Source organism: Tachypleus tridentatus, chromosome 11, assembly GCF_004210375.1.
Source record: "Tachypleus tridentatus isolate NWPU-2018 chromosome 11, ASM421037v1, whole genome shotgun sequence".
Taxonomy (NCBI): domain Eukaryota; kingdom Metazoa; phylum Arthropoda; class Merostomata; order Xiphosura; family Limulidae; genus Tachypleus; species Tachypleus tridentatus.
In genome coordinates, this window is record NC_134835.1 from 53,869,560 (window position 1) to 53,882,115 (window position 12,556).

General features: G+C 33.4%; 1 protein-coding gene and 1 long non-coding RNA gene across 5 annotated transcripts in view; one reads left to right on the forward strand and one right to left on the reverse strand.

The window, feature by feature from the left end:
• The window catches only part of LOC143232177 (uncharacterized), a 59,309-nt gene that overhangs the window by 31,313 nt on the left and 15,440 nt on the right, over nucleotides 1-12,556 (reverse strand). For 2 of the 4 annotated variants that reach the window (XR_013017407.1, XR_013017406.1), the window contains exons 2-3: nucleotides 7,920-8,060; nucleotides 4,849-4,958 (exon numbers count right to left, since the gene is read on the reverse strand). This is a non-coding gene — a long non-coding RNA (uncharacterized LOC143232177). The remainder of the gene's footprint in view (nucleotides 1-4,848; nucleotides 4,959-7,919; nucleotides 8,061-12,556) is intronic. The other 2 variants (XR_013017408.1, XR_013017409.1) reach the window with 1 other exon arrangement.
• LOC143232176 (Iroquois homeobox protein 5a-like) overlaps nucleotides 10,507-12,556 on the forward strand; it is a 34,703-nt gene continuing 32,653 nt past the window's right edge. Inside the window, exon 1 of the mRNA XM_076467287.1 lies at nucleotides 10,507-10,657. Coding sequence (XP_076323402.1) covers nucleotides 10,559-10,657 — 99 coding nt within the window. The 5' untranslated portion in view covers nucleotides 10,507-10,558. The remainder of the gene's footprint in view (nucleotides 10,658-12,556) is intronic.

Sequence of the window (12,556 nt, forward strand, 5' to 3'; positions counted from 1 at the left end):
CTTATTTCAGCATAATTTACAGTTCACAACTTATTGTATAAGGTATATTACTTATCATCTAAGTAAAACCCATTATGGTAACATTTACAAGTATATTACAAACGTTTTTTTTTCTATGACGTATTCAGTTAACTTACAAACATAGTCTGCAAATTTGTGTTCTTAGTTTAGGTAACTGTGGGTTTATAAAGTCAATGGTTATTTTAGAACTTCAAAAATATGGTATTAAGTTTTATTTAAAAACCATGTTGCTTTTCAAAATGTTGACACTTTTAAATAATAGTTAAAAACTAGCATTCAAAATATTTAACGAAACACTAACGTTACTTATAGAATTCTAAAGAAATATTCCATATATAGTGAATTATATTTAGTTTTTAAAATAAATTACAAGTTATCTATAAAAGCAAAATAGTAAATGCATAAATGATCTGAAATGTTATAAACCATAACCAATATATTTTGTGAATAACACGTTGTATCAAGTTCAAATTAGTTATTTAGGTTTAAACATTTTGAGGCCCGTCATGGAGGGTCGCGGGTTCGAATCCCTGTTACACTTAACGTGGTCGCCCTATTAGCACTGGAGTCGTTATTATGAACTGTCAATTCTACTATTCGTTGGTAAAAGAGTAGCCCAAGAGTTAACTGTGGGTGGCAATGGCTAACTGTCTTCCCTCTAGTCTTTCACCACTAAATTAGGGATGGCTATCTGAGATAGCCGTTTTCAGCAGTTTCGTAGAAAACATCTGAAAGTTTGTTTGTTTGTTTTGAACTTCACACAAAGCTACTCGAAGGCTATCTGCGCTAGCCGTCCCTAATTTAGCAGTGTAAGACTAGAGTGAAGGCAGCTAGTCATCACCACCCACCGCCTACTCTTGGGATATTCTTTTAACAACGAATTGTGGGATTGACCGTCACATTATAACGCCCCCACGGCTGAAATGGCGAGCATATTTGGTGCGACCGCGATTCACATCTGAAAGTACAGTAAAATTAGGTGATTCTGTGAAACTTACCTATGGAACTGTGAAGTTTGCCTCTCATTTTAAGACTGCTCAACCAAAGTAAGCAGAAGATGAATTTGGGGGTAATTTTCAACAGTATATATGAAAGATTAACTATATATATATATATAATATTTTCAAAAATATTATTAGTTCAAAGAATTAGGCTTATATGACTGTTTTGTTACATATTCTAAATTTTCAGCATTAGTGAATGTTTCCCCGTTTTTCATGCATTTTAATATAAGCGTTAAGTGTTTACAAACTTTAGAGTTTTGAAAAATTGTAGAAACATTAGAAACGGTATCCAGTTTTATAAAACCTCGAATTTCGGTTATCGTTCCATCTCCGGATTAATACTCTCAACGCTATATTTGTTTTAAGAACGAAGCTACAGCACGGGCTATTTGTGATGTTCCCACCGCTAAACACGATTATTAACATTGCAAGGTCTCAGAATCATCAATGTATGCATGAAAACATTTTTCCCCTTTTATATTATTATTCTGACCAGATTTCATTAACAGTTAAACTTAATTAAGCAATTAAATATATTATATTATTCATCTAATTATATATTTCTCTTGGATAACTTACAAAATTTAATTAGACCTATAAGTTTGTATACAGATTAATGCTGATATACCGCAATCATGATACACATAGTATAGTATAGCTGTCATGATAGGGGTATTTAAATGTGTTCTGTGATTATATTTGATATTCTCGATGGGTATAGTAGCTATTGTGTCACAACAATAAATTTGAACTTATAGATATTTTTAAACGAAATTTATTCAATGTCTTGAAACACGCTGTATTATATATTAAAGTAATGTCTGCCTTACTTTTACGTTTTATTTCTTCAATTAACGTTTAAGATCGAATTTGATGGAATATAAAATCTTCATCTACTCTAACAGACGTGTATTTCACGACTAGAATTATCTCTTAAGATTCTCCAGATCAAAAGACAGTATGCGGTATTTTAGTGATTTTTGTGCATATAAATCAACGTCATTTACCTCACCTGTGTTTTAAATTGCCTATATTCCGTTAAATACTATGCTAGAAAAGCAAACAAATCGTGATTGCATTAATGCACCGAGAATGATAAAAGATTTATTCACAAAGATGAAATGCCCCGTCTCCCTTCTCTCTTTAGACATAAGTCGCACCTGGATTATTCAGTCACGGTACACTATGTCTGAAATAACTTAAGCCTGATTAGTTCTTCTCAAAAAACCTGTAATACCACCGTAACGTAGTAACTTAACGTTTTAACACAAGGTAATGAAAAGCTTCAATGTGCATGCTGTCAACAATAACATTTTTAAGCTTTAAATTACATTAGTTGACAGTGGGAAACGGGCTGCAAACAAACACACGGCAACGTTGCTCGTGAATTTCACTGTCTAAAATATCAACATACACCCTTAACTACTCCATCATGTTTGACACGAAAACATGGACTTCCGGAGAGATCAAGGTGACGACAGTACCGGAATAACGCGATGAGTTGACCGTAAACATGTTACATTAGAAGCACTTTGACTTAGATTCACTTACTAAAGTAGTAAGTTTTCCTTTTTGACACAGAAATACTCTGATTTCTGTAAAAGGTAGATTAATGTAAAAATAACTTTACACAGTTACTTGAAAGTATCTGTTTTCTTGATAATTTTTAACTAACATGTTCAAATATTATTCATTTGAAAATCATTTTTTAATCCAAGTTATATTTTCCGTACCTTGAAACGAAACAAGAAGACATTCAGTCCTGCAGTTAAACAGAATGAACAGTAGAGTTCTGTATGACACATGTTATACATTTTGATACGTATATACAAGTTAACAACGAATTATTTCTTAATAACTTGGAAGTTTTACAAATAATAATATGTCTAACGAAGGTTTTATCAAAATAAACTTTAATTTGATAATAATCTTAATCTCCAAGGTTTTCATATCCGGGCTATGTTTCATAAGTTCTACCCAGTCTTCTTAAAATTAATTTAAGCAGGCTCGTGTTTGTCTCTTTACATGATTAAATAATCAAAGAAATGTTAGCTTTACCATTGACTTGCACTTACTTATTGCGATATAAAAATCCAACTGTACAACTGACCACAAATTTCACATAATATTTTTCAACTAGCTTTAATACATAAACTAAATAAAAATAATTCTGGTTTGTTGTAATGTAATTGACATCAAGCTTATTGCTATTATGAGATAGTTGATTATAGGAGGTGTAATATTGCTGACCCCACAGGATGTCGCCTGATAAGCATTGAACATTTACAATACAAAGTACGACCATGTTGGATTATTTACATCATGGATCATCTACATTAGTTACGAAACATGAACCCGTATTATACATTTTAATGTCATATATTACTGATAAATTTTATCTGGACAAAATTGCATTAATATTCCTCTTTTTCTTCCTTTTTTCATTTCGTCTTATGTTGATCTTGTTATTCTTGACACTGTTATCGTTTTACAGTTTTTACTTTGCAAGGACTTTCTATCGTTGACTTTCAGAACATCAGACGAGGACTTTAATGATCACTTTTTAGATATTTGCGTTGACAAATGAAACATTATGATTACACACATCAGTTTATGTGTATAAACATTTATGTGTGGGTGTGTTTATTAATCCAGCTAGCGTCTTACTTAGGATGCTCCTTACGAATATCACAGTCTATCATTCGACAGAAATGTATATGCAAAAACGGCTCGTTTGGGTTGAGAAAATATTTTACGTAGAAGAGCGAATAACGTTTCGGCCTTCTTCGGTCATCGTCAGGTTCTCAACCCAAACGAGCCGTTTTTGCATATATATTTCTCTACCAGTGGGTTTTTTCGACATCACTGATTATCATGTGACAGGTTATCTAATTGTCATCATTATGTTTAGATGGCTGCAGGAGTTGGAGGAAGTGGAACATTATATCGAAACTTCTGTCAGTAATTAATAATAATCAACAGCTACACAAGTGTTTTCTTTCGAATTGAAAATTATTTATAAACCAGACAGGAAGTTCTTTCAAGAGAAGATGAACTTTCTCACATATAAAATGAAGTATATGTCTTTTTCTCCTATTGTTATGGATGTTTTAGTTATTTTTATTAATGCAACTGATGTATTCTTCCTCAATTGTTTTTTTTTTTGTCAGAACTGTTGTTTAGCTGTTACAAATAATATTTCTGTTCTCCTGACATTTTAGATTCTTAAATAGTATCGTATAACTACAGGTGTGTTATTTTAAGTGTGCGTTGTGTATGATTTGGGTTATCTTATATGTCACTAAATCCAGTTATATCTTCTTGTTAGCAGTGGAAAGTAGGAATACTCATCAGCCTTCCTACTCTTAAATTAATAATAGACTGTTGATAAGGGCATCCTCAAATAGGTACGTCTGTTTTACATTTACATTTAGTTTGAGCATGAATTTATGACTTTATATTGCAACACCGTGGTCAGAGGACACTGTTTATCATTTTGTACCTTTTATAATACGTCAGAATGCACCTGAGTTATATAATTTTTGTAATAATTCTAAGATGTTTTCAAATCTATAAAAACACATCTATTTATTGAATTGAACCATATGTAGTATAACGTAAAATAAGTTTATTCTCTAATCACTGTATGATAGATGCATGAAATAACATATTACAAACAAGTGTATCTAAGGAGTATCTTTGGTTCAAGATATACGTAAGCACACACACACACATAAGTTGTTTTATTTTTTAAGGACTTCCTATATATTTCTATAAGAGATACTACTATTCGTTTCTATGTTTTATGTATATAAGCTCAAACCTTTTTAATGGGATACTTGCACTTTTCTCACCTCGAGTCCCGCCACCCAATTTTTTGGATTATCAGCCCTCGGACTCCAGATAATATATGATAATGTCTCGTCCGATGTTCTGAAAAATCAATGATAGAAAATCCTCACAAAATTAAAACTGTAAAATATTAAAAGTGTCAATAATTTAAAAATATAACAAAAGCTGAGATGAAAAGGAGTATTAGTGTAATTTTATCGGCCCGGCATAGCCAGGTAGTTAAGGTGCTCGATCGTAATCCGAGGGTCGCGGGTTTGAATCCCCGTCACACCATACATGCTCACCCTTTTAGCTGTTGGGACGTTAAAATACGACGGTCTATCCCACTATTCGTTGGTAAAAGAGTAGCCCAAGAGTTGACGGTGGGTAGTGATGACTAGCTGCCTTCCCTCTAGTCTTACACTGCTAAATTAGGGATGACTAGCGTAGATAGTCCTCCAGTAACTTTGCGCGAAATTCGAAACAAACAAACAAAGCAATTTTGTTCAAATAAATATATATATATAAACACTAAAACCTGTCTAAGCCTGAAACTGCATAGGTAGGAAACCTATACAAGCCAAAAATATCAAAATTTTGCAGCATTATCTTACGATATCTTTTATAAAAGGACCTTTATATGGCGGAACCTGCGTCACGCGAACGGAAAACTATCTTTCACCTACCTCATCTATCAACAAGTAGGATTAGAACCTGAGTAAGGCAGAAAACTGTTTTTATTAAATATTAACTTCTTATTTAATTAATAATTTCTTTAAATATTAATACATTCTTGTTTAATTAATAATTTGTTTAAATATTAATAAATTCTCGGATATTCTGTTACAGTAAATATTGGTTAAATATATTGTGTTATTTTTTCTGCCGTCGTTATTTTTGCAGTTGAATTAGATTCATGATTTGTAGAAATATATTTGTCTTTCAAGTGCAAGATTCTACTCTTTAAATAATTCTCACGAAAAAAATAAATTCTTATCTTTCCAAAAGTTGGCGGCAGGCAGTGATGACTGGCTGCCTTTCCTCTAGTCTTACACTGCTAAATTAGGGACGGCTACATGGTTTACGCAACAATTCAGAACAATCAAACATTTCTACACGAAGTATAAAGTAAACGTGTTGTAAAGAACAAAAAAGCGTTAATTGTTTTTTACCATTAAGCGTAACGTCATCGTTTTCTTCAGTATATAAATTATTAGTAACAGAGGTGAATTCTATAGATTTACTTTCATCTCAAAGACAGAACAGTTTTTTTCTATACATACCAGTATTTCAATAAACCACTAAAGAAATACCCAATAACGGCACAGAAAAGATTTTCATAAATTTTAATAATATTATATACACTTCTAAAACGGAAACCTAAAAATAAGGTGACCAGATCTACCTAACTTCTTAAATAATTATCAATGCATAAGATCGAACATTATCTTTGAAAGCGTTTTTTTTTTGTATAACATCGACAGTGAGGCATTCGGAAGACACTGTAGAAGATAAAAGCGTAAAATAATGACCTTGAAACAACTAATGAAACTAAGGTATATTTTACAGCTAAAAGTTTTGTAAAATCTTCTGTAAGGTAAAACTCCCTGTTCTATAAATTGCAATAAGGAAATATTTCAGATTATGTCAAGTAAATGAAGCTTCCCAGCGACAAAAATAGGGGCAGATATTCAACTCATAAAATTAACAAATGTTTTATACCGTTGGCGAACACACCATTCTAATTTCCTAGCCCTACAACTTTAAATATGAACGTTATTTAAAGATACAGTATGTGTGTTTTTCTTATAGCAAAGCCACATCGCACTATCTCCTGAGCCTATGGAGAGGAATCGAATCCCTGATTATACATTATAAACCCGTAGATTTACCGCGGTACTAGAGGGAGGCGTTAAGCGGATACTAACGTGATAACGTTCACTTTCAAAGTTCTAGGATTATAAAACTGAAAACATTCTTTCTTCTAATGATATAACTATACTACAAAACTCCTAGTTCTGCATTATTTTTTTCTACCTTTAAAGCATTCTTCATTTATGTGAATCTACATGTTTTGGATTGTTTAATCACTACAATTATTTCACTCAACGAAAGTTAATAATATAAGTGAAATAAATACATCTTAAGTTTTGCTGCACATAAATAACTATTTAAATTTCGTTTTCTGTAAAAGCACTTTAACATTAGTTATTTAGAAAAATGTTAAATTAACCTTGAGTTTTACACCATAAATATTGTAAATTTATCCTGAGTTAATCTACGGTACCACTTAACAGATGGCAGCACAAGGCAATAGAGCTAGAATTAACTTTTGCGTTGTTTTTGGTGCTTTGCACAATAATTAACATACAAGATTGAAGTGAATTTCAACGTATCGTGAAAGTGCAAGTGCTCGTACGTATATTTACACATTATTTAAATAAAAATAATTACATGGTCAGCGTGTTCGGTTAAAAAGATTCTTTGACAGAAAAGTTAAACATGTAACTTTTCTCTTATATCGATTTTAGTAAGTTTTTATTCCATGTATGAGCTCATGCTATTTTTTTCTTCTTGTCATCATGTGCACATTTAAATACATGCGTATTTATTTATACTTTGTATAACGATGTTATTTCTGAAGCTCCTTACTGGGTGATCAAAATTTACTATGAACAAGTAATAAAGCAAGTAGTTTCATATTGTATTGGAAATATACTTAATAAAGATTTTAACAGTTTTCACCAGTGTATAACATAAAACAAGTATGATTAGTACTAGCGTCATGAATAAGAATATTTTACATTTCACTATAAGTCATACATCTTTGTTCCCCGCTAGTACAGCGGTAAGTCTACGGATTTACAATGCTAAAATCAGGGGGTCGATTGTCCTGGGTGGACTCAGCAGATAGCCCGAGGTGGTTATCCTATAAGAAAACACACATAAATGTTTACATTTTTTCAAAAGGTCTAAATAAATAAAGATTTTTTTCTAATATGTAGAGAGTTAATCGGTTTTATTTAAATATTCCATTTTGATTATTAAAAATAAACAACTTACTATAAGGTATTATAAAGAAATTCTGGGAGTAAAACATACGAGGAGAATCTGCTGGTGGGACAGTTGTAAGTCTTGCAACCCTAAACTCACAGGTTATATTCTTCTCGACGCATACAGCAGATATCCTAATGTGGCTTTGCTCTAAAAAAAAAGAAAAGAAAAACACACGTATAAGGAAGAAGATAACACGAAATGAATGAAAACTAAATTTCCGACTAAGTAGTAAGATGTATCCAATAATCCAATTAAAAAAAAAAGTTGTGCTGAAAAGCACTTTTTTAGTCGAGTGTATCAGTTACAATGTCACATAGGTTCGTTTCATAGCTGTGAATCCAATCCTAGGTGAGAAGAGCTTGTGTTAATCAAAACTTACACAGACCCATATGAACGAGTTTCGGTTAAAAACTGTTATAAAATGTATTCACTGTAGGCCTGTATCACAAGGCTTTTGAGGCCTCTTAACGGTTAAACAACTTTGTTTTCATTCATTAAGCAGTTTTAGACTAATAGTCATTCTTTAAAGAAATGAGTTGTTTAGTTTGTTTGTTTGTTTGTTTTGGAATTTCGCACAAAGCTACTCGAGGGCTATCTGTGCTAGCCGTCCCTAATTTAGCAGTGTAAGACTAGAGGGAAGGCAGCTAGTCATCACCACCCACCGCCAACTCTTGGGCTACTATTTTACCAACGAATAGTGGGATTGACCGTCACGTTATACACCCCCACGGCTGGGAGGGCGAGCATGTTTAGCGCGACGCGAGCGCGAACCCGCGACCCTCGGATTACGAGTCGCACGCCTTACGCGCTTGGCCATGCCAGGCCGAATTGTTTAGTACTGTGTGCACTGTTAAAGGTCAGGATCATATGAGGTGATATGAGAATTTGTGTAATAATACTTTTACCTATGATGTAAACATTAATTGTCTAGTATTCCATATCTTACCCAAATTGAATTCATTTACAACGTCTTCAAGATTTTAACTTTTAATCTGTAGAATGTAGGAAATGTTTATTAATAAAAACACTTCTGGCGTTTATATAGTTGATGTATGTAAAAACTCATAGTTAGCATGTTTTATTTTGGCATTTCTTCTCATTGCTTGAATAACACTTCGCTTTAAGTGTTGAAGTGGAAGTGCTCTATAATAGCCTCTTACAATTGTATTTATATATCAACATCTTCCTAAAACACAACATAAAAATGACATAGTATTGTTTGTTTTTGAATTTCGCACAGATAGCCCTTGAGTAGCTGCCTTCCCTCTAGTCATCACCACCCACTGCCAACTCTTGGCTACTCTTTTACCAACAAATAGTGGGATTGATCGTCACATTATAACGCCCCCTCGGCTGAAAGGACGAGCATGTTTGGCGCGACGGGGATGCGAACCCGCGTCCCTCAGATTATGAGTCGCACGCCTTAACACGCTTGGCCATGCCGGGCCGATGACATAGTAAATACGTAAAAGTAAATAATAAATATGTAACTTTTGAACCAACTGCACAAGTTCTAAGGTGTAAATTGATGCAGTTGGTTTTAGGATCATTTGTCCTTGTTCTATTGTTTTATATTTTAATCTCAGCGATTGTCAGAAAAACTATTAGAGCCATGGCTCGATACTAGTGAACCTCCACGAATCTCTCAGATGGCGGTGATCTTCAGCAGTATTATATTACATACATTTAAAGATAAAATGGTTACTTTAAACTGAAGAGGATATAATACAAAAGTATCTCCATTTTCTATACATTTTATTTCCCTTAAACGACAAGTTGCAAACAACTAGTGTTGATTATATAAGATAAGCAAAAAATCTAAGATAAAAGCGGTCTGTGAAGACCAGAATCGCGAAGTGGTCTTGGTACGTTTTCGATCAGACGAAATGTCCATTAGAAACACGCGCTGGTATTGAGTTTCCCATCGTCATGTTGCGGAATAAGTTAAAGAAACAGAATAGTTATTAAACAGAAATAATTTCTAAACATCATGGGTGCGTTGTGTGTCATCAATAGACTCCATAGCACTCTAAGAACTTAAGAGATCTTGTATCTGAAAGTTGTATTTCCAGAGTCTATGAACATCACAATAAAACAACCAAAGAAGACACAGCTAATATAAGCTACAAAATAAAAGTATTGATAACAATGATGGAATTACTGGTAGCTACCTTCCAGCAATCTTCAAGCCACTATATTAACTCTAATTACCAAGTGTCTCATATTTTGTTAATCAGTGGATGATCATTATCACAGGGTTCACACAAAACCAATATATCAGTTTCACCTAAAAATCAACCATCGGATTAATGAAAGCATAAGGAAAACAATTAATCAGATTATTATCAGGTCAATGGATTTAACTATAGCTTATTCCTGCATGAAATTTATTCTGAGAAATCTACCAGGTTACAAGTTACTTAAGTATTATTTTGATTAAAATACGTTTTCTATGTAGAGGAAGTTTATATCTAAATTGTATTGGTTTAAATTTCACGCAATCTGCGTTGGCCGTCATTACTTTAGCAGTTAAGGACTTGAGGGAATACAGCTAGCCATCAACACCCACAGCCACAGCCAACTGGCTCTTGGGGTACTTTTTTACTAACAAATACTCAGATTAGCAGTAATGACCCCATGGCTGAATGAGACACGGATTCGAACACGTAATTCTCAGATTACGAGTCAAGCGCCCTAGCCACCTTGCCATGCCGGGCCTTGTATTGTATTTATCACGAATCATGGTAGGGAACTTGCTTGTTTGTTTGTTTGTTTGTTTGTTTTGGAATTTCGCACAAAGCTACTCGAGGGCTATCTGTGCTAGCCGTCCCTAATTTAGCAGTGTAAGACTAGAGGAAAGGCAGCTAGTCATCACCATCCACCGCCAACTCTTGGGCTACTCTTTTACCAACGAATAGTGGGATTGACCGTAACATTATACACCCCCACGGCTGGGAGGGCGAGCATGTTTAGCGCGACGCGGGCGCTAACCTGCGACTCTCGGATTACGAGTCGCACGCCTTACGCGCTTGGCCATGCCAGGCCAGGGGTAGGGAACTATTGCTTAGATTAAACCGCATGTATTGGAGTACCACGCGCCATGGCAGTTAACTACTGCTTAGATTAAAACGTGTTATATATAGAGGGAGTTTATATCTGTATCGACGTATCGCATGCCGTAGTAGAGCATTATAGCTAAGATTAAAACTTTTTTTTTTTATTTATGGGAAGTTTATATTTGTATCGAAGAAATACACGGATTATGTAGGGTACTAATATTTAGAGTGAAACACGTGTTATAAGTAGGGGTTTGTATCTATACTGATTATATCGAGTCATGGTAGGGAACTATTTATCGCTTAGAACTAGTTTATATATATTTTGTATTATATATATATATATATATATATTATTAAATAGTAATTATACAAAGTTGTCAGATTTTATTTGTTCCTTAATTAGCAGGGTATACTTTTGGTCAACATCGTCGGTCCTACTTCTCACAGGTATGACTATCAACAGTGTTGAAATATTTACAAAATATAATGTAAACTATCAATCATTTTCTACATTTAAATATTAAAAGAAGCTACAGGTGGTGTTAAAAATTACCCATAAATATTTTTATTTAAAAATAGAAAAATGATATGTACATTGTGCTAAATAAAAAACAATGTTTTAGAAAATATTCATAAACGTATTGGAATCGATAACCATTATATAATAAAATATATAGCTGGACTGTATTATATTGTACACCTGTGCTGACAATGCACTACACTGTTTATTTGTTCTTAATTTCGCGCAAAGCTACCGGAGGGCTATCTACACTAACCGTCTCTAATTTAGCAATGTAAAAGTAGTAGGAAAGCAGGTAGTCATCACCACCCACCCCACGTCTTGGGCTACTCTTTTACTAATGAAGAGTGGGATAAACCGTCACATTATAACGCCAGCACGGCTGGAAAGGCGAACATATTTGGTGTGATGAGGATTCGAACCCACGATTCTTGGATTATGCCTCGAGAGCTTTAACCACGTAGCCATGCTGGGCCACAGTGGACTGTACCTATATGTTTATGTATTGTTAGACTCTCCTAATGATTTTCTTATAATACAACACAAACAAGCTATCACTAGATGAAAATATCTAATTAGCAACAATTCCAAATTTTTAAACGCACAGAAGCCGTCATTACATAGAAAACAGAGGCTCTTAATAAATAAATATTTATGGATTTTATATTTGACACAAGTATTTCGGTTGATTTTTACTTTTCCGACGAGGATCTTGCCTTAATTTAAACGAAAAATATAATCGTTAACGTTAATAAGGAAAAACCTACTTCTACGATATCTGCTAAAGTTACTTGTCATTTAATAAATATCTTCGTCTCTAAAAGTGTATAAAATGTTAAAGTTAAGAAGAATAAAAGGAAACAAGAGTTTCAGCATCAGTAGACTAGTAACAAGAGTCAATAACATATAATGTACTCGAGACTGAATTGTAATACGAATAGAACATCTATTGTAGCTGCTTTTTCAGCATACTTAAAAATATTTACATATAACTTTATTCATTTAAGGTTGTATGAAATTAATTAATAAAATAAGAGTTTTGTTCATATGGAATTAAGTACAAA